This window comes from Numenius arquata, chromosome 5 (genome assembly GCF_964106895.1).
Source record: "Numenius arquata chromosome 5, bNumArq3.hap1.1, whole genome shotgun sequence".
NCBI classification, from domain to species: Eukaryota; Metazoa; Chordata; class Aves; order Charadriiformes; family Scolopacidae; genus Numenius; species Numenius arquata.
Window position 1 is genome coordinate 57,079,686 of NC_133580.1, and position 22,510 is coordinate 57,102,195.

General features: G+C 39.0%; 1 protein-coding gene across 1 annotated transcript in view; it reads left to right on the forward strand.

Annotated features, from left to right (window-relative positions):
- Positions 1-17,264, forward strand: part of AFAP1 (actin filament associated protein 1) — a 119,447-nt gene extending 102,183 nt beyond the window's left edge. Inside the window, exons 12-18 of the mRNA XM_074147202.1 lie at positions 2,985-3,102; positions 4,717-4,974; positions 6,794-6,908; positions 8,413-8,577; positions 9,183-9,373; positions 10,081-10,242; positions 14,548-17,264. Coding sequence (XP_074003303.1) covers positions 2,985-3,102; positions 4,717-4,974; positions 6,794-6,908; positions 8,413-8,577; positions 9,183-9,373; positions 10,081-10,242; positions 14,548-14,574 — 1,036 coding nt within the window. The 3' untranslated portion in view covers positions 14,575-17,264. The remainder of the gene's footprint in view (positions 1-2,984; positions 3,103-4,716; positions 4,975-6,793; positions 6,909-8,412; positions 8,578-9,182; positions 9,374-10,080; positions 10,243-14,547) is intronic.
- Positions 17,265-22,510: the final 5,246 nt, after the last annotated feature.

A 22,510-nucleotide genomic window follows, 5' to 3' on the forward strand; every position in this document is an offset into this window, starting at 1 on the left:
TGAATTGCAAATCAGTACAGTGAATTCCCCATTACTGATCCTGTGCTAAGAAAAGTAATACATACTTAGCATATATAGTGATTTACGTGTTCAAATTAGTTTAGGCATTAAAGTGATCTTTGGTGGGAAGAGACTGTAATTTTTCTTTGGCTAGATGAGGTTGTTTAGAAACAGAGTGACAGAATAGTTGGGATAGGCGGGATGTCCTGCTGCAAACGTACCCTGTGGTTTCTTGGGGTCAGAAAGCAGGCGGCCTGAGAAGACAGCTGGCAAAGGTGTCATCCTCCATCTCTCTGCAAAATGAGACTCCCCACACAAATTTGGGATTCCTGTGACTTAATCAGAGCACACCCCATCTGCCCATCATACCTTTAAAGAGACTGAAAAGGCAAAGAGAAAAGAGCAAAAGCTTCAGAGTTTTCCAAAGGAAGACTGTCCTGCCATTAGCAAGGTGTTAAGAGGGCTTTAACAAGGAAAAGTGGGCAGCTTCATTCAGGATCTAGTTTGAATGACTTCTGATAGAAATCAAAGTGACTCAGTGTTACCACAAGCCCAGTTTTGTGAAAACCAGATAATTTTGATAGTATCAAAATGTGCTTAGCTTACAACTTATGTTAATATTTGTTTTGAAGTTAATAGAGCTCAAAAAAGTTTATCCTGTGTTGACATGTACTTTTGCTTCAGTCAGCATCTAGCAATAACCGCATTTAAGAAAGAAATAGAATGGAACCCTTTTCCCCTTGAACACTGCTTGGCTTTCCTTTTCTGAACAAATGTGATATTAATTGACGCCAAGTGAAAAAACATATGCAACTGGACCACAAGTTAGCAAGGAATGTCAAACAACTTGCAAAACAGTAGAATTCCTCTGTTAAAAATTAGTTAAAATTCATTAGTTAAAAGATTGTAAGTGCTTGTTGATAACAACTAGAGTAACTGTCTGCTCATTTTCAACTACTCAAATGAAAATGAGGAGAAATTACAACCATACTTCAGTGTTAATAAAATACTATTGTTGCCCTGAATATTAGTATTCCAAATTAACTGCAGTTACATTAAAGTTTTGACTATCACACAGTCACTTGAGGATTATTGGTTATTCGTTTCCCAAGACTGATGCTTTGCAAAACGATTGGCTCTTTATTAATAGTGCCATCCATTTTCCTCATCTAAATCATTAGGTATCTAGGCGAGGCTGAAGAAAAAACACTTCCAAGTAAAAACACTTCTCCATCTCCTTTCTCATGTAGCATTTTCAGAATACAATTAACTTACATGAATACATCTGTAAACAGGATCAATAAGGCTTAGTGAAATAATACTTATGAAGTGTTTGCAGATACTTAGATAAATCTGAACTTCCTTTGGTGGTGGAAATAGTTACTACAGGTGCATCAGCTGTTGTTAATGAATATCCCAGTTTTCAGACATGGTTATTACACATCACTCTCATTGAAGATACTTAAATATAAAGAAATACACTAATGACTCCAAATGCAGTCCTTCAGACTAACCAGAAACACTTGAGTAATGTTCTTCATTAAGAGGAACAGTAAACAAATGCAGCCCTTTAATAATGTCTAATATGAGATATGATAAAGTTGTTAGCATTTTTATCATGGACTTTATCTTGGGCTTTTTGCTGTTTGTTTGTTTGAAGCGAGAAAAGCTTCTGTCTAATGATTATTCCACCCCCGCCCTGCCCTGAAAGGTTCATGCAGAACTGGGCAGGTTTGTTCCTCCTGTGAGCCCGGGTCCCCTGCGGCTCAGGTAAGCCACAGTTGGATGAGGTCTGTCTCCGTCTGAATGAGAAATTCAATGGACTCCATGCTATTCCAAAGCTAAAAGAAAGCAACTGTTGGAAACCACAGCATTCTTGAGCTCCAGCCAGCACTACAGAAGACCCTTTCTGCTTTAGTGGGGCTTTATCATATTTTATGAATGTCAGCACAGAGTCTGAATAGTTCCATTGTTTAGGATGGAAAGGTTTGTTTTCCAATTCACATACACCTGAAGCTATAGGAATTATTTGGGATCTCACTCTATACCTCGTTCCATTTCAGGAGTTGGTACAAAGGAAAACTCACCCTTGGGGTCATTACTTCTATTGGGCCTGGTTCTGCCATTTCCACACTGTTAGATCTTTGCTCGCAACACAAAGGCCATTGTGGTCTGTGATATCTTGCACGTGGTCTGCAAAATTCCAGTGAAACAAGCTGCAATGTCGATTTTGGGGGTGGGGGGAGGGGAACAAACATACATATACATCTACATCATATACATCTCTCCCTTTTGAAGTGTCCAGAGGGCTCAGATCCACCATTGAAATATAGCAAGAATGAACATACAGAGTATTTGTATGCACAGTTGCCCAGACAGAGCTGGGAAGCATAGTGCTATTCTGCACACTCTACCCAGCCTGAAGTTCTGATATGGAAATGAAAAATTCCCAGATTTTTGAGGCAGAAAATATTCAGCAAATTGTGGTAGAAATGTTAACTTAGATTTCGTCAGTTCCACTTTTTTTTTTTTCCCCAGGTTTTTGCTAGATTTGAGTCTTGTTTCTCCTAGTTCTTAAGTTCACATCCCCCCTGAGGATGCACGCACCCAGAAACACCTGCTTCTCCCCGATGCAGACAACAAGGGAACTTTTATGGGACACTGGCAAGCTGGTTTATAACATAGATCAGCAGGTTCCCATGTAAACATGCCACTGAGCAGTTACAGCTGTTGCCCTCCTGGCTTTCACGCAGTCGTATTCCCACTGTAAGAATGGAGCACAGGAACATATGTTGTAATATCGGCTGCTAGCAGCAACATGTGAATAGCAAAAGAAAGAAAACTATCCTCAGCTTTCTTGCAGAAAGTGAGAAGATATGTGCTTCCAGGCTGTGTAATCAGTTACAGGGAACATACCATGGAATCATCATTTAGACTTAGGTTCAAGCGCCATTTTTTTATTATTTTTATTTTGCTTTATTCAGTTTTATGAACAGGCGAGTTATATCTACAAATCCGTATCGGGGAAGCACTGCCAATGGCTACGCCTGTCCGAGTGGAATGGCACTTCATTACGATGATGTTCCCTGCATAAATGGATCGGTAAGAATTGAATTTGCACAGAACAAATGGTTTGCATGTGTTGAAGGCATGGACATCTGAAAATTATATTACCTAAAAAGCCCCACTGGGTAGTTTCCAAATGAACTTCTATTTTTTTGATTGGGCGCTGCAAACTTCCCTCACACCTACAGAGTATTAGGGGTGTGGGACATATTGTTTACATTAACCTGCACGTCAGCCAACGTGCACTTAGAAAGCAGTTGCCTGTTGACAATTGGTTGCCAAGTCCTTGAATATAATACTCACTTGAGGGGGTATTTTTAAGATCACACTGGACCCGGCAAAGTTAAGGACTCAGTTACACCAGACACTTTTTGGTGTCTGTTGAAAAAAATCTCAAACCCAAACACATCTTAGTCCCTGTGGCTGCATTCCTCATGACAGCAGGTACTGCTCATCACAAAGGAGAACCACAGCATTCACTGCCATCTTCATAGTTTGCAGAGCTGTTTGTAGGCGGATGTAACGCATATATGTGGTCCTCAGGAAAATTTACAGGGGAGCTACAGCTCCTGTCAGCTCTTAATTTGGGCTGCATCATAAAGGCCCCCCCCTTAGGCTGAACTCAAGAGAAATTCAGAGTTTCACAGCGTGGACTGCAAGTTCAGTCCTCCATCATGTCTTAGTAATGTCAGAAAGATGGTAGTAAAGCCCCTCATGGGAACAGCGCACAGCCGTGTGTGTGGTGAGTGGTCTGTATGTGTAGGTCTTGGATGTGCTCATGCCTTTGTTTGAGTAGTGTACTGTCACAGCCAGGATGGATTAAGGAAGGATATTTGGCAACCAGATTGGTTTCTGTTAAGATTAATTGAATGAATCGCTGGAGTATTATTGTCAAGCTTTCCATTTTTCTGAAAAGACGAAAAAAAAAAAGAAAAAGAAAAAGAAAAAGAAAAAAAAGAAAAAGAAAAAGAAAAAAAAGAAAAAGAAAAAGAAAAAGAAAAAGAAAAAGAAAAAGAAAAAGAAAAAGAAAAAGAAAAAGAAAAAGAAAAAGAAAAAGAAAGGAATGGCCTGTAGCTGTTTTAAATGGTTAGCTCAGAATAATAATTCTCCAGCAAATAAAATGTAATACTAGCATACCAGCAGCTGGTATTCACTGGAAATACACATAGCCTGAAGAAAGAAGAAAAAAACAAACAAACAAACAAACAAAAAAAAAACCCTCTTGGCTTCTGCTAACTGTTAGGCCATAATACTTTTAACAACTCACGTACCAGATGTAATGCCACAGATTCATCTGTGTAGCCTGAGAGTATCCCCTTTTAACAGAGTCTGCGTCTGCCCCCTCAGTGCTGGAGCTGACAACGGAAGGTGCAGCCTATGAAACAGGGAGGGTGATAGGATAGGGCTGGTTTGCTCACACTATGGAAGATGCACAGGACTGAGGCTATGAGCCATGTAATGCAATGTTTCCTTTCCACTCTGTGTCCTCCCCTCCCTTGTCTAAAGTTTGATTCAAACATAAGCAAAAAGCACATGCTTGCTAAACACCGAGGGCTTGCTATGGTCAAAAGAATTACTAATGTTTTAATGTCACTTAGGAGGTGCTGCATGGTGTATTGTTTACTAACTGCCAAAGTGTATGTGTTGCAGTGGGAACCAGAAGATGGCTTTCCTTCTTCTCGTAGCAGGAACATTGGAGAAGAAATGCTTTATGATAACGCAGGCCTGTACGATAACTTGCCGTCTCCAAAAATCTTTGCGCGCTATCCGCCAGCTGACAGAAAACCCAATAGGTTATCTACTGACAAACTCTCCTCTAACCATTACAAATACCCTGTCTCATCCAATCTGTCTTCTGCTCAGTCTGTCACTAATACCTCTGCTGTGGGGAGGGGATCTGGCTCGCAGGTACTGTACTGTTTAATACTTGACAAAGCTTTTTATTTTTTTTGGCTGTTCTGTTTATCTGGTTGTTATCTTAAGGGGCCTTGGGCTACTTCAGTCCCTTAGTCTTAGCACTGAAGCGCTTGGAGTTTAGTCATGAGCCCACTGCAAATGAAAGAGGTTTGCAAAGTTGTAAATTCTGGTCTGGAAGCGTGGGCATCTGGGAAAGGCTTTCCCAACAAGTTCTTGGTGATTCACAGATTGTAGATAATAACAAAAAAAGTAGATGTGACTTTCAAAATGTAACCTGAATGCATATCTAGCCACCGTCTGTCTCCTCAGACAGTGATGACTTCAAAAAAAAAAAAAAAAAAAAGTGAAATATGACTTGGCTGTGACAACAAATTTGCCCCTCCAGAATTTTACTAATCTGTATATTGTACATACTATGGTTGTATATATTGTGAATATATATATCATAACATATATTATATTCTATCTATTATAAATTATATCGTATATAGTGTGTATACACCATAAATTACTGCTTGTTATTTTCTTCCCCTGAAAAAAAAATAAGCCTATGTCAATGCTACTTTCTGAGGATGGCCTCGAGCTTCTGGACCTCGGCTGCAATGAAAGTGAAGCTAAATAGAAATGAAATCCTGTGTGCTCAGTCTCAATAGCAGACAGGCAGACCCCAGCTGGGGAGCAGAGCAAACCTCGCTCACAGCCACACCAGGGACCTTCTCTAAAGCCCGTAGCCAGTCTCCAAAAGCTGGTCATTGGCATAAGCCTGTGAATGTATCACAAAGATGAGTGGTTTTCAATATAATCTGAAATGGAACAGTTAGATAAGTGTTTCCATTGAATAAGGTACCTGTCATAGTGCATGTTAACCCACTTAACCCCTGTAAAAACTTCATATCAGAATATTAGAATTCAGTGAAGTTGCAGGATCAGAGGTGGACGCGAGCAATAAATTGCCCTGATCCTAGGCTGCAGCAGCAGCCTTCTCATTGCACGCCTGGTTCAGTCCTCAAAAGCTTTTGGAAGCTGGTGCCCAGAGCATGGCACACGTATGCCCTGTGCTGGGACAGGCATTCCCCAGGGAAACGCTACCCTTAACCGAGGACAGTGTTGCTCCCCCCAGGGTTCAGTTCAGCGCAGGGGAACCCTCTAAATGGAAGCCCCTTGGACATGAAGTGTGCTGTTTGTGGTAAACTTGTGAGTTTGTCTGGCCATTATGAGAGATTTTTTTAATTAAGAAAAGCTTTTAATTAGTAGTTAGAAGTTGTGTAACAGGAAATTGATGTGCTAACTCCTAACGTTTAAAACTGCGTAATAATTGTATTGTTTTGAAAAAAAAATAAATCCATGCACTAGAAGGATGGCAAGGTCATATAGTAAATAAGAAAGTGTTAAATTTTTGTGTGGCAAACCCCTGTTGAGTTTTTCTATATGAAATTAACTGAGACAAAGCTATGTTTCAAGAATCTTTACTGTATAAAATAATTCAAAGGTACAACTTCTCTGCCTCACAATGGCTTTCTTAATACAGTAAATGCCAGAGTTTTAAATAACATGGAGACCATGATGCCACCAGAGATGGGAAGTTCATCCCCTTGTTATCCTGTGATTGCTGGAGTGGCTCCTGCTGAGCAGGCAGCTCTCAGAGAGGACATCTCTGGAGGAAGTGCCGTCTCCAGCTCAATCAATGCAGTCTATTAAGGCTCTCCAAGCAGGCGGATTTTTGTCAAGCTTTGCCCTTGATGAAAGGGTGACTGTAATGCAAGTGGCACAGGAATAGCTGGACCCCATTTGTACTTTTGTTTTCAAACAGTTTAAAGGCAAGAAGCCTCCTGTGACTGCCAACGGGATCACCAGCAAAGGGAGAACTTTAAATAGCCAGCCAAAGAAATCTGAATCGGTGTCATGTGTGAAGCGCACTGCGTCCAGTAAGTATGTCTCCTCAATGCTACCTCACTTGTGAATGCAGTCATGAGGATACCCAAAATAGCTGTCTTCTTAGCGAACAAGATAAAGAACCACTGTGGTTCTTCTGTGGCTGAGAGGCTGAGCGGGAGATGCCCACCAGGACTTTGAATAGGAGATATTGTGTGCATTGATGACTCGTTAGTGCTCCAGCCATGCCACGAGATAAAGGGTTGTCATATGGAGAATGATAAATATGAAATGTGGACCAATGGCTGCAAAGTCATCAGGGCAGCAGGAAAAAAAAAAGAGTAATGATGTTCATTTGGGGCAGAGAGTAATCCCATATTCCTGTTGGAAGAGGCATATGAGGAGCTGAGACATGTGAGAACACTAAATTGGTCAAAAGTGGAAGCACTCTTATCACTAATGAAAAAGAAAAGGTATAACAAAATGATGAAGACAACCACACAGCTCAAAAGCTTCCTCAGAGAGAGGAGGTTTCAATTGGTGAGTGGCACATTCAGAAAGAGGGTTCTTCTGGGCAGGTGAATTGCCTCTAGGAAATCCCTAACAGAGATTTCTTTGCTTAAAGAAGAAAAGAAAAAAGAGAACTATAATCATATTTTTAAAATATGGATTCAAAAATATGACTTCTGCTAGAGAAGAAAAGATTGTATTTTTTTAATCCCATGATAAATTTTTAAGAAGTCATGGGCTTAATGGCAACAAGAGAAGTTTGGGTTAGACTTCAGGAAACAAAGTATTTATCTTTCAAACTATGCAGGTCAGTTGGTACTGGAAAAGATAGTTGTGGGAGTAAAGGCATCTTGGTTACGAAAGACCAACTAAAACTAGTTTGACAGCTATTTGTCAGGAATGGTTTAGCTGCCTTTGCCTTCAAATATGGAGACAGACAAAGTGATCTTTTAGCTGACCTATTTTCTTTGAGACTGCAACTGGAGCAGAGGTATAGAAGGGGCTGTGATATAAATTAGACCACAAATAGATGTAAGCTACAAAATGAAAGCATTCGTATGGGAAATTAAAAAAAGAAGAAAGCTCTGAAGTATCAAAAAAAGTGATAACATCTTTGTATTCTTTTATGTCAGGTGAGAAAAGACGTGTGCTTTAAGCACTTGAAGTAGGAATGGAAACCAGGGATAAGGGCAAACGGGTAGTTTTTCCTCTGACCCCGTCCAATTAAAAATCAAGGGTTCAGAGCTAAAGAGGAGCCTCCTTTCCTTCCTCTGAACTACTTAGAATGGCAAGGCCATTTTTCAGAACCGAGGCACTATAAGGTAACTGGTATTTCTCATCTTCCCTGAATAAACCTAGGGAACAAACTAACCCATATCATTTCTGTAGCTGTGCTGCAGAACTCAGCAGGAATCAGAAAACGCCAGTGGAAGAGGTTTGGTGAACTAGTTTCTCAAGTCATGACATGCTTCTTGTGATGTTCAGTCTCAGGGAATAGAGTTTTACTGTTAATTTTAACCAGAAATAACTACAATCCAATACATACAGATGCGGAGCAGTACAAATATGGCAAAAATCGTGTGGAGGCTGATGCAAAGAGGTTACAAAGCAAAGAGGAGGAGCTGCTAAAGAGGAAAGAAGCACTTCGGAATAGGCTGGCCCAGCTCCGAAAAGAAAGAAAAGATCTACGCGCTGCCATTGAAGTCAATGCTGGTATGAGGTGCCTTTTTTTGTGCAGAATTCTGCCCTGGATAGGCTTAGTTATCCAAATAGCTTTGTATTCTGTGCTGAAGATGTGCCGAGATTTGGTTTGGATGTTAAACAATACTCTGTAATGTCTGTATTTGCTTTCTATATAGATATAAAAATATAATATAGATATATATTAATATTATATATATGTACAGGTGTATATACTTATTTTATGTACATATTTTACATACATATTTTCACACAAAATATGTTATACACAAAAGGTGTGTATATATACACACCCCTATGAAATGACACTGATGGGGACTTCAGACAAACAGAACATGGAAATAATTTTATTGTGACTGGCTAATTACATTTTCATGACATGGAAAAATAACAAAACAAATGCTGATTTGAAACTATACTAGAAATCTAGGGAAGGACTCTGATTTCTGTTGCTAAACTTTTTACATGAACAAGTGGTTTTTTGCAAAGTACATAACTTTTTTTGTGACATCACTGATTTTTAGAGACTCTGTTCCTTACCTTTTAAAAATAAAATAAATTCTGTAAGTGACAATTTAAGCTTCTTATTGAAATAACAACATTGCTGTGGATGACAGGCAGGAAAACCCAAGTGATTCTCGAAGACAAGTTAAAGAAGTTGGAAGAGGAGTGTAAGCAGAAGGAGGCTGAGCGTGTAAACCTGGAGCTAGAACTGACTGAGGTGAAGGAGAGCCTTAAGAAAGCCTTGGCTGGTGGCATCACACTGGGCTTGGCTATTGAGCCCAAGTCGGGAACATCAAGCCCACAGGTATGCAAAGCCATTAAACACACAAATCCCAGTACCATGGGCTGGGAGCACTTTGCCTTCTCAGTTCCAGTAAAATGAGTGGGAACTGAGAGTTTTGGAAAGGAAACAGGAACAGAACTAAATGCCTTTCTGAAATATTTGCATTCTCCAGATACATCTGGTGTAGAGATGAGAGAGCAGGTAGACATGGCAATCACAGGCAGTATGTGTTGGGCTAATGTGCAAAAGCTGACACCTCCTTGTCCTTAGTAACTGTAAAAGTGCATGAACTGAGACACTGCTCCATCCCAGGGAGATTTAAAGGCACCAAGTCACGGTGCAGTGATGGAGACCCACTTGTGCCAGTCCCCTGTCAGTCACTGTCACCCTTTGCAAGGTCTACATCTCACACATTCATGATAGAGCATGGGAGTCCTGGCTTATGCTATAGGTCTGTGTCAGAAGCAGCCATCAGAAGGACCAGAGAGGGATGTGTCCATTCCTCTGGACCACCCAATGTTGTTTAAATGCAGAAAACAAACTTTAGTTCATCACAGAACACAACACTTTGTTTTGTTTTTGTTTGTTCTAACCTGTTTTTCATTTATCCACCATTATTATGAATATTGTTTCTTAAAAAAAAATCTGCAGTTCTAAATCTAGCTAGAAAACATTGCCCATGTGACTACTTGGAGGAAACTCAATGTTGGCTTTTCACTCTTAATTAGTCTCCAATTTTCAAGCACCGAACTTTGGAAAACTCTCCAATCTCCAGTTGTGATACCAGCGATACTGAATGCTCAATACCTGTGAACAGCGCAGCAGCTCTGAAGCGACCTCCCTCATCAAATAATTCTCCATGTCGAGGCCATGTCCTTCGAAAAGCAAAGGTTAGGAAACTTATGTCTAGTTTTCTTTTTCTGTCCTTTTTCTTGCTATCTTAAAAAATCTTGCTTGCTTGTGGGAGGCCGAGACAGAGAAGGAGAGAAGGAAAGATTGGCTCCTGCTGCTTTTGTGGGTGAAATTTAGCCTTAAGAGAATGTGCCATGTTTAAATTATTTGTATTACTACATAAATGCTGCTAATTTTAGGGAACCTTTTGCAGAAGAATTGCTAAGTAGTTTGGGAGACAGTTTTTGACTCTACACTCCTCTGTTTGTGTCTTTATAGGTCTAATTTGCAAGGTAAGAAGTCTGTGGTGTAGACAGTCCATCTAAAATTCATAAAGTTACACTAATCTGTGTAACAGAAGTAGTTAAAAGAGCTCTGTTATAATAAGTGTTCTAAAACAACACAAGATCGGGTCTGATCTTTGCCAGCTGGTGCAAGAGAATAGTTCTACTTTGTAATAACTGACGTGTTGTGCAAGTATCTACTCTTAATGTACATTTAAAGTAGAAATTGAATTAATTTAATTTAGTCACACAAGTACCAGGCTGAAGTTTGTGGTCCTCTTGTATTGTTAGAGTTTTCTGATTTTTGTGCTTTAGTTTAAATGAGAAATTTAAGACCATTCTTTTGGGCTGAATTTGCTAGCAGCATAAACATGTGGGCAGCACATAACCAAGGGTGATGGTAATAGCATTGGCTCAAGCTTTTATTTATTAAGTAGTTCACTACTAATTGTAATTATAAACAATAATAATCATAGACATTTGTCTTTCATGCAGTCCATTTCTTTTTTGCAAAACAATGAAGTATAAGGATTTTTTTAAGTAATTTTGTCATGTTGTCTTCATTGATTATATACATTTACAGTGACTGAGCATGAGCCTGGCACCTCAATGTAGTAGATACTGAAAAATCATCATCTCAACAAATGATTTGGTTTCCTGGCACATCCTAATCTCTCCGTTTCCTGCCCCCCATCATTTTAACCTCTCTACGTTGCCCAGGCCATGAATTACTTCTCCCACTCTACCTCAGGGTGGTAGAGCTTTCTCACCCTTCTTCTACCACCATTTCCTCCATCCTTCCCATGGACATCAACTGCTTTTTTCTGCCAGATAGTGTGTTTCATTTAAATTCAACTAAGAATAATTAAACTCAGCGTAATAGGTCTCAGTTCTTTTTGACTTTGAAGTTTGCTGCCTTTGTTTCAAACCTGAAGAAGGATTCATGTGCTTTAAAGCTTATCTGCGTATTCCAATTATACTCTAATTTGTCTTATAAAGATATCATCTGTAACTATACACTTTGTCTTAGATTTGCCTGTTAGCACAGCGTTACTCAGGAAATGCGGTCTAGCAGAGCACAGTCCTTAGGAAAAGGAGTGTGGATTTGTGCTACGTGCTGGGCAGGCACGTTAAAGCCAGCCATTCAATCTCTACAGCTGGAGAAACCTGGGCACTATAAAAACCTAAACATTTTTAGTGTAAAGAATACCTTCCAGCTGTAGTACATTTTTTACGCTCAGCATATACCATACAGGAAAAAATCCCTGCTGTGTTGTTTGATATCGCTGGGCTTTGGATGGCACGATAGGTTGGCCAAGCTATTTTGTAGAGGAATCTTGGATATAGGATTAGGCTAATCAGAAAAGATATGGAGCTACTAAGCATATTTCCCATCCTGGGAAAAACAACTCAAAGTATCCAATTCAGCTTTAACAGCTTTTTCCTAAAACCTCATGCACTAAATATTAAGAGTGAAATTTTGCTGAATTAGATAGTGCAACCCAAGCTGTACTCAGCCCGTTTGCAAGGAGCTGCAGCCAAAATCTGCCATCAGGTATGCATCTGCAGCACGCCCCGCTTGCAGGGGGAGTTAAATGTACGTACGTGTGGGAGGGTGGAATCTGGCTCTCAGTTCTTTTGGCCTTTTGCAGTGATGCCTGAGCCCAGGCCTTATAGATGTGGCTAAAGAAAGGGCGTCGCACGTGAGTATCCCAGAGCAGAGCTCACTTGGCTCTCCACGCATGGATGTCAGTGCAATATGTGGGCGTGAGACGGGTTTCACGTCCATGCTAGCGCTTGCATCTTCAGCAACTGGCACATCTCCCAGTGTTATGAGGGAGTTGTAGAAGCGTTCAAAATGTCACATTTTTTTTTTTTTTTTTCCTCCAGTATGTATTTGACTGCACTGAATGCCTCCCTTCTTGCTCTTTCCTTGCACAAGGGATGCTGAGTCTGTCACCAGCCAGCTTTGTGCTTGCAGCCACCCCGCTGTCACCGCCGTGAGCCCGCAGCACTGCACCGCTCTCTGCTAGGGGAGCTGCTGCTGCCGTGCCAGGTGTGCACGGTGCAGCCTGCTCCGTGAGGAAAAAACGTGGAAAACAATACTCTGCATTAGCATTCCCAGAGAAGTAAAATACTCCAAACATCCTTGCTGTACAAGAAAAACAATTATCTAAATATTTCACATTTCAAATTCATTTCTAAACCCAAATTGTTATGTGCAGCAAGGAAACTGCAATGATTATTTCTGATCTGTTTTTAAAGCTGGTGGAGTGGTGAATGTCAGCCGCTTACATTTTGCTTATGTTCAGGGACTGGAGAAGAAAAAGAGCTCTCCCGGTGTCCCAGCTCCCAGTCAGGCTGTCGGTGTTGACTTAAACATTCTTTCACTGGCGTGAACCTGCCTGGGAAATGGAAACAAAGCAGAAGTTCCTCCAGCACCTGCAAAAGAAGCTACTGCTTTCAAGGTTTATTTAACACTTAGAAAAATTCTCCTCCCAGTTGCTTAACCAACGACTTCCTTTAGAGATTTGGCAGCATATACATAAAGAATATATATTTAATATCCTTTTTAAAATAATTTAGTTTTTACCAATACTGTGTTTTAAGTTTTGGTTGTAGATTAGGTGTAAAACTGAATATTTAAAATACATCATATTTTAATAAAAGCACAATTTAAATGAAGAAAAAAACCCCCACAAAATTAAAATAATAAAAAATTATTGTCTACCTGCTTTAAACCCAATATTTTTTTTTCTTATATTGCTAAAGCAGCCACCAACTCTGACCTTTACTGTTGCTTTACAATTGTTGAAGAGGTGTCATGGTCATGCAGCTGTTTAGCCAAACTAATGCTATTACTACTTTCAGCAGCAGAAATAGATATTTACATGCACAAGTAACCGTTTTCAGTCAGAGCTCTTAAACGTTGTGGGATGAGTGTTAAATTCAGGAATTCAGGTTGGGAGCCAAGTCAGCAGGCTGCCTGCAGAGTATCTCTGCAGAGCAGATAGGTGGGAGAGGAATCTGTAGCCCCCAGTGCCTGGCTAGGAGCAGCTGGGCGGTTGGTCCACAGGGATTACTTCAGCAAGAGGCCAACTCCTTCGTAGCTTCACTATTTCCTGATCACTGGCAGTGTGTGATTCAGGGACTAAGTACAATATGGATGTCCTAGGCTGAGTCTATCCCTCTTTGACACGTCTGCTCCTCAAGTCCAGAGCCACAGGTTTGATTTAACTGGGTGTTTAGCTACAGGAATCTCATGATTTTCAATCATGTAGCAGAAGAAATGGCAATACCCTGCTCTGAGATATGTGGATGTAAAGCATTATAGATTATGTGCTTTGTTGTGGATGGTAGGTGCCGTTGTCCTCAGCTGACAGCTGGGGAAACTGAGGCACAGAAAGGCAAAGTGATTTCTTTAGCTAGCCAAGCAACAGTCGACTTGGGTTGTGTACACAGGAGCTAAGCGTTAACTAATTTGCTTTTCTTTGCCCTGCCTGTAAGTCACTCTACATCAGGAAGTTGGCCTTTTTAGCCATAGAAATGTGTGTCTGCCATGAGTTTTATAATAAAAAATTGAAGAGTAATGCAATCACTTGGTGTCAGCTATGAGAAATACTGAGTGCTTCCTGCTGTCTCATCCAAGTAAGTTACAAAGCCCTATATGCTAAATCAGCCTCTCCCCTATTCAGCTCCAGCTGAGTGCATTAGACCAACTGCGGTGTGTGACTTTTTTCCATAAGTACCCTCTGCAGAAAACAAACATGGCTTATTTGCACCGCGCTAGAGAAAAAGTTGCTGTATATAGCTGCGGAGGGTGGAAGCTGCGCACAGACGCTATCAGGACATACTTGTTAGCGTTCCCTAACTAATTTGTGGGCAGAAGGCTGGATTCAGTGAAGTTAATGGAAAAACTGTTACTGACCTCAGCTGGCTTTGGCTTAGCAGATCTGATGACATCAGTAAAATATCCTGATTTCTCTAACATTTTCCGTATCTTTTTTTCCCCCCTTCCAGGAATGGGAGATGAAAAATGGAACATAAATATAGCAAAACCACTCACTTTCCATAAAGGCCTTACCTATTATGGACCAAGACGTAGGCTGCAAAAGACTCATCTGAAAGGTGGTATCAAGCGATACAACATAAGAGGTTTTATAATTCTGTTAAGTTAATGGTAGCTTGGCGCTAATTTGCCTGTACTCCCTCTACTGTATTGCTGTGTAACTACGTGTGCCCCTTTTTATTAGCTGTAACTCTTTATTTCCAACTTCACTGGTAAAGAAAATGAAAACCAAAAAAACCCAAACCAAGCATAGTAATTAAAAAGGAGCATAAAGCAGCAGTAGAAAGTTTACTTCGCTGAAACAGCATAGACCAGCAATGTTAATTATATCGCATCGGATGGCCTGAACACCACTGAAGACTGCTGCGTTAAGACCGACATGAAATCATTATGGATAAGATGTACTCTTACAGGTTAAAACTGACTTTGCGAGGTCTGCCACAGAGGTGGCTGAGTGAAGTCTTGTTCGTTAGCAGTCACTTTGCTCTTAGCTCTTCCCGTGGCTAAAAAGAACTGAAGAAATGGATCCACAGAAAAGGCATGCCTTGCTTGGCCAGGAAGGCAGGAGCTCTTCAGCGCTGCTGTCCTCTACGCTGGTGCAAGATCATGGAATGACACAACTCAGCTGTGAAGCATTGTTTTGGATACTATTTAGACAAAAGATTTTGTCATTGGAGTTAAAAAGCTGCCATACTTCGAAAAAAAATGCATTTTAGTACATTTTCTCTTACTATTCTGAAGCACCAGTCGTTTGCAAAGGTCATGTTGTCCAACTATGATTTGTTCCTGATTTTTTTAAAAGGCAAACACGTATTTTTAGATACTGCTTTTTTTCTATACTTTTTGAAAAAGAAAAATAAAATCTAATAGAAATTAATCCTCAACAGATAATGGCAACTCAGAATAGCTTATGCAGTCAGTCTTGTTTTGTTTTTATAATATAGTATTGTTAAACTTGAGTTATAGAACACTGCTGTACTTAGTTTTTTTCATCTTTTCAGACCTCAGCTATTATTTTTGAGGAAGATGGATTGAAAAGATGGTAGTTTCCAGACTCTTTTATAAAAAAACAATTTTACAAAGAATTGGGGATTTTGTTAGACAGGAGTCCATTTTTGTTTACTAGTAAACAGTGTCTTGTATAGTAGTCTGTCAAATTACACAAGTCTATCCTTCTTTGTCTCCATCCATGTCACTCCTGAGAACTTACATGCAGTAAATTGCCAACTAAATTCCTTCAAAATCTCAATATTTGCTTTTAAAAATCAGGAGAGAGAGAGAAAAAAAAAAAAACCACACAATTTGTTGGATTCTTTTAGTTTTTTCTCTGTGGTTTTTTTAAGCCTTTGGAGAGCCTTCAATCACATCCTCAAAACTTTTTTTATCCTCAACTGTGAGGACTAGAAAATTACTTTAATTAAAAAAATTAAAATACTACTCATACTTTGAGATAATCACAGATGTTAGGGTTGGAGTCTTGATAATTACTTAAGACTTGCAATTAAAACCATAGACGTTGGCAAGACAGCAGTTATCAAGGATCACATCCCTTTACAGCCCAGCCTATAGTTTGTTTCTTACCTTTAGGAATAGGTGTGTGTAACTCTTGAAGGGTACACTGGGATTCCCGGCTGAGCTGGATGCTAGAGGACTTTCTGCAGGAGCTGGTGGGATTTGAAGGCGCAGAGCTATCAGAAAGACCTGATAGCTGCTAGGACACAGGGCTGTGTCCTGTTCCCAAATGCAATTAGTGCCAGGGATCCCATTGACCTCAGCAGAGCAGAAATGGGGCCCAGCATGAGAAAAGGCTCTTTGCTTCTTGGGACTAGGCTTTGTACAAAGAGCCGCGGGAATGCAGATACAGTAGGGAAGCGTCAGTGTGGTTTTCACTGAAACCAGGATTTTTTTTATATTATTTTAGGTCATCTGCTTACTTACTAACTCTATAAGTGGAGGGCACATTCTATGCTGTATGACTATGGACTAAACAGTATCAAGTTCCCATAATTATTAGCAGAAACAAATTTGAAGCAAAAGTAAGTTCATTTAGGCTTTTTATTTCAAATTAAGTTATTTATTTGTATATTTCAATAAATATTTAATTTATATCTGTACATATTTATGATGCAAATTAGGCTTCTAGTCAACGTTTGCAATGATGTAACAGTTGCCATTAAGAAGTGGTCCTGCATCAAGTAATGCAGAGTAGTCAAAAGCCAAATCACTTATCTTGTTTACCCAATGTTTTACCCATTGTATATTCCACCCCCCTGTAGCCTATGGAAAAAAAAAAATAAATCCTTGGCAAGGACAGGTTTTAATCCGTGCCTGAGACAGAAGTGTGCACACTTCTGTCCAAGCAAACAGAAATCACGTGGTGGAAGGACCACGCACAGAACCCCAGCCCTGGTGCCGTAGCCTTCTGCTCTGCCTTAGACGCTGGTCGCTCCCGGCACCTATAGCGCCCTTGGCACCTATAGCTCCCGCTGCAGCAGGGGCTTCTGGCAAAATCAAGCATCGTTGCAGCAAAGGCTCCATAAAGGCACCACCGCCCCTCGTCCCTAACCTGGCACCTACTGTAATTGTATGTCTCTAATGTGTAAGTACATTGGTACCATCGCAATTTGCATTTGTGACACGTCTATTCTATATAATGGCCAAAGTTTTGAAAGAAAGAAAAGAAAAGAAAACCTCGGGAAATAACCTCTCCATAGACCACATTCGGTGCTGTGAAATATACTCTGTTTTCTTGAATAGTACTATTGCTGTACAATTTTTTATAAAAAGCGACAGAGCTCATATTTTCACCATTTTTAGATTTCAGGATCACCAGGCAAAGTCAGCAATAGAGCAGCATGACTTTTGTTTTAAAGGAAAACTTTTGTATTTTAAACCATTTCTATGTCTTTTTAGAAAATGTTACACTTGTGCTTCCTCAACAAACTCCTGTTACTGTACCAGGTGCTTTTTTTTAATTGTTTTTATGATGCTTTTTTTAAGAAAAAAAGATCATAATTCTAGGGGATCAAAGGTGTTTTTTTAATGAAATGATTGTGGCAATTTGATTTTTGAAATGGAGAATACTTAATTTAGTATCAATTTTTGTTAAAGACACTTTCAAATTAATTGGCCCAGGCTGTATGTTGTAAAATAATGTTCTCATATTAAGAATGTAATTATTTCCTTATTGTATTTTTTAAAAAACAAAATCATATTTAAAAATTTCTGTGAAAAAAAAGCATGAAACATGAAAAAAGTTTTTGTTTTATTTTTGTTATTGGATATGTTGGCAGTGCCCATTATAATTGACTGTAAATATAGTCTTTCTACTGTATTTCTCAATGTATTTAAGTTTTTTGACACACATTCATGGAAACTTCTGTTTAAAAAAAAAAAAAAGACCAAAATGACCACCTTCAAATGTGTGTCTTAGTAGCTTCAACTAACTTTATGCCTTTCTAGTTTATTCTTCAGAAAAGTCTTGCAGAGTGTGAAAAAAGACTGGCACCTGGTAGGTGCGACACATCCAAGACCATTATTAATAAAGTTACCTGTCAAAAAAAAGAAGTATTTGCGTTGTTGTTTCTTGGTATTTGTCAGTGTAATAAGTAGGTGGCACCTTAGCAGGACACCTGCAATAGTCATCATCAACCAAGTACCATTCTCCCGTACCAGTCAGTTGAAAAAATGGACAGGTTAGAATTAGTATTTTTTTGTTATCAGCTCTGTTTCCATTTGACTTTGTGATTAACTTCTGCAACTCAAATGCGGTCTGTCTAAAGATGGCAATGGAAAAATGGAAGTTCAATGTATTTAGAGCTCATAGCAGAAGTTACTGCTTATCTAGTGTTACTGCATCAGTTTGCTTAGATACCAGCCCCAATAATAAATAATGTAAAATTGTAAAACATTAAAAATTACCTCTACCTCTCAGAAATTAAAGTGGTTCAAAACCAAACTGTGCTAATTATCAGGCTACTTAACTAGGAATGTAGCAATTTCTTATAGATGACTGACACGTTAGATTGACAAGTGATTACTCCTCGTCGCTTTTCCTAGATTTAATTCTTGTTCACATTACACTAAAATTATTACCAAATGTCATGCTTAAATAGAAAATACATTTCATTTTACCAGACTCAGGGAAGCAGTATTATAAAGTAGCCTAATTGATTTCCTTTCTGTACTCCCAACCTCCTTGAAGTCAGAAGGTGGTCAGCATATGTAAAACAGCTCAAGGTGGTATAACTGGTAACAATTGTGTCTCAAATAGACACAGCTTTTTGTCTGCTTAATCAAGGCTTATAACACTTCACTGCCTTTTATGCAATTAAAAAGCCTTCCGCCTCCAAAGCAAATTATTAGTATTTCTTTAGAGAAAGAGTGTCAGTAGAAAAGATACATATATATATATATAGGACAAGTTGAAAAAAAAATAAATATTCTATATAAAAATATATATTTAGAATAGTTATACTATATAATATTATTATTATATAATATATTATTGTATACTATTATATATTATAATAATATATATGCAAAAATTAGAAAATGAGTACCTCAAGTTACTCAGGCACACGGCCTAAAAAAGCCTTAAAAGACCATCTTAGTCTTTTTCTATAAGCTACCTTTAATATTTGGTCTACCCAGTTGCATCTCAAAGGCATTCAATATGAAAGACCCCCCCACTAACACCTCACTTACTGCATTGTGGTTTATTCTTGCAGGTGGGCACCCACATTATAAGCATTTCAGTGCTTTAATGTTAAGTTCTTCTTTGTTTTATATGTATTTTTTAATTTGTGCATAAATTGAGCACCATCAGACCCTACATTACAGTACTTAAGCACAAGGCTTTACAAAGAAGGGCTCCTTGCTAGAGAATGAATGATACCAAATGTGACACCATTTTTTTTTGAACGGAGAGGGAAAAAGTCAGGAAACACAGACTTTTACAGCTGTAGTAGGCAAATTGACAGTACAATAAAGGGAAGAATTAGTGAGCGGACAGAAATCACTGTGCTGTGGGAGAGTCAACGCAAGTTTTATGCTGGAGTGTCATTGCTCTTGAAGTGCTAAGAGGTCTGTGAGGCTGTTAACGAGCATCCAGGAAAAGAACATACTCTGCTTGGATTTCTTCAACACACTTTTGACAAGGTCCATCACTAGAAAGATTTAAGTAGCTACTGGACAAAAGGGGGGGAAAAAATCCCAGTAGAATAAATAAGTGGTTGGTAAACGAACAAAAAAATAGGGCATAAAATCTCTGTTTCCAGTGGCTTGAGTCTTTCCAGTCAGCCTTGGGATCCCACAGGGCTGGGGTCTGTGCCTTGTGCAAATGAGAATAATTGAAAGAATTGGGGGGAGGGAGGGGAGATGAAAAATTTGCTGTTACGAATTAATTCAGGATAATAACACTAAAAGCCAACTGCAAGGATTTCCATAAATACCTTTCACAACTTCACTAGTAATTAAAATGTCAGAAGAAATTCAATGTAGATAAAAGTAGAAAGAACTGTAAGGAAAGAAGAAAAAAGTGCAACGAAAGCAACCTAGATAGTTATGAGCACCAAAATAGCTCTGATGATGATAATGGAGTTTTAACAGTTAGGTCCAAGAAAACATCCACGTACTGCATAGCAGCAATAATTTAAAAAAAAAAAAAAAAAAAAAAAAAAAAAGAAGCAAAAAATCATCTCATGGCAAAGCCCCTGTGACCTAAAACAAAGCATCGTGGGCTGTAATAATACCTGTCATCCAGGGCACCAAATCACCCCATTGACACTAAAACAACTGCTATGCACAAGAACTTGTACAAACAAGTGCTAAAAGAAGAACACCCACCTGCCCTCTCTGATTCATCCATCATCTGCTTTAGGACCTATAGAGTTATCCAAAATCTGGGCACTGAATGTCATAAGTACATAAATCCCTATGGGCAATGGTACAAGAGCAAGAAAGAGATCCAAAAGTACAGAAACCACCCCATACAGGGAAAAATAACACTGATTTTTACAAATAAATTCAAAGGGAAACAAAGATAAGGGGTTTTCAGTGTGAAAAAAAATCTTGAGTAGGGGAAAGAATATGTTAAAAGGTTATAAAAATCAGTAGAACGTGACAGGAATAAAGTAGTCCTTGTCACTAAAGGTACAAACTGAGGGTATCAAAATTAATGGGGCAGGCTCAGAACAACTACACAGAGGTACTTTCACTCACTACCTAATTCAGCTATGGAACTTGTTGCCACAGAATTTTATGGATGCTAAAAGCTTATACAGCTCCATAAACAATAAAGAAAATTCATGGCAGAAAAGGATTACTTCAGACTATTAAGCACAGAGCTACCAGCTCCAAAAAAAAAGGTCCGGGTCTATGGTGGATGGAGGCTGGAAGCGCACACTGGGTAAGTGTCCTCGTGTGCTTCCCCCTCTTCCCTGCCATCATGCTATTGATAAATGAAGCTGGTTTCATGCATAAAAGACTATTTAATTTTTCCCACCAGCAGTTACAAAAGCATTCTCTCCTATGAAATAATGTATCGCCTTCTTTTCAATTTGATTTTTAAAGTGAGCGTCTGTCCTAAGATCAAGACAATGCAATGTCATTCCTTCCCAGTATACGAGATAATTGAAATAAATAAATTACATCAAGGATATTCCTCTACAATAATCTCTCCTGATGACAAGGAAATAATTCTCCTATTAGATTTTTGCAGAATTACAGCTCAGTAGAAATACAGCTACATGGTCCTGAGTTGAACTTCAGTGAAAAGCTTCATTCTTGGTTTCATTATTAATTTTTAAACAGGCTGATAATTGCTGTCACTGAATTATTTCTTGGAATTATTACTTTTTTAACCTGTTTTTCTTAGCCTGTAGTGCTTCTGATTTTTTTGGAGGTCATCTTGTGGTGTGATGGGGTAATGGTGAGAACGGATCCTTTGATTGCATTAAAAATACACTGGGCAGCATTTGTAGCATTTTCCTTCAGCTTTTGAAAGCCATGAGGGTCAGAGTACTGTAACATTTTCACCACAGCAGCTGGATTCATATGAAAGCAAAGCATCTTTCAAGACATAAATCACAAGAAGAAAAAAAGTGGAAAATAAATCAGTGTCTTCATGGAAAACAGGAAAAAATATTGGCTGGTGCTTATGACTCAGAAGTTTTAATATAGAGACATAATTTATGATGATGTTGAAACCAGTTAGGCTTCAAAATAGCATAGCAATTAATACGGCTTTGATGAATGCAGCAAAGGGAACAGAAGTGAAGTGATTATCTTATTCTTTTTTTCCATGGAAATTGGTTTCTGATGTAAAGTAGCCCTTCAGGTTAAGTATTGGCAACTTTCATTTGGTGCCTCCTTCATGGGAACAGCTTGGCCATGTCTGTTCTCACTCCTGCCCTTCCAGCTAAGGAGCTTTCCTCAGAAAGAGCTATCAGAACGTCATTAAAAATAAGAGATTTTAGGATTTCTTTTGGTTTTGCTTTTATTTGTATCAGAGCAGTAAATCTGGAAAATGAAACATAGTCACTTGGGATTTAACAGGCGGCTTTTTTAGTGATAAATTGCAGTTTAAAGTCTCAGCAAACCACAATAGAGGATTAGGGAACCTAAAATGACAACCATCAAAATGTTTTCTTGCTGAGTTACGCAAATAGGGAAAGCCTCAGGCTTCATTTCTGAACCCAGCTTCACATTTAGCACAATGTGCCACAGAGTAGAATCATGTAGCCCATTACTGTGGGGTTCCTCTGGCTGCTAAGTCTTTCAGCAGGGACTATGAGAAAGTGCTGAACTAGGGCAGACTGAGAAAACTAAGTTTAAACTAGTATTTTGGAAATTTTTCCTTCTAATTACCCATCTTCTGAACCTCAGAACATACCCACTCCCTGAATAAATAAT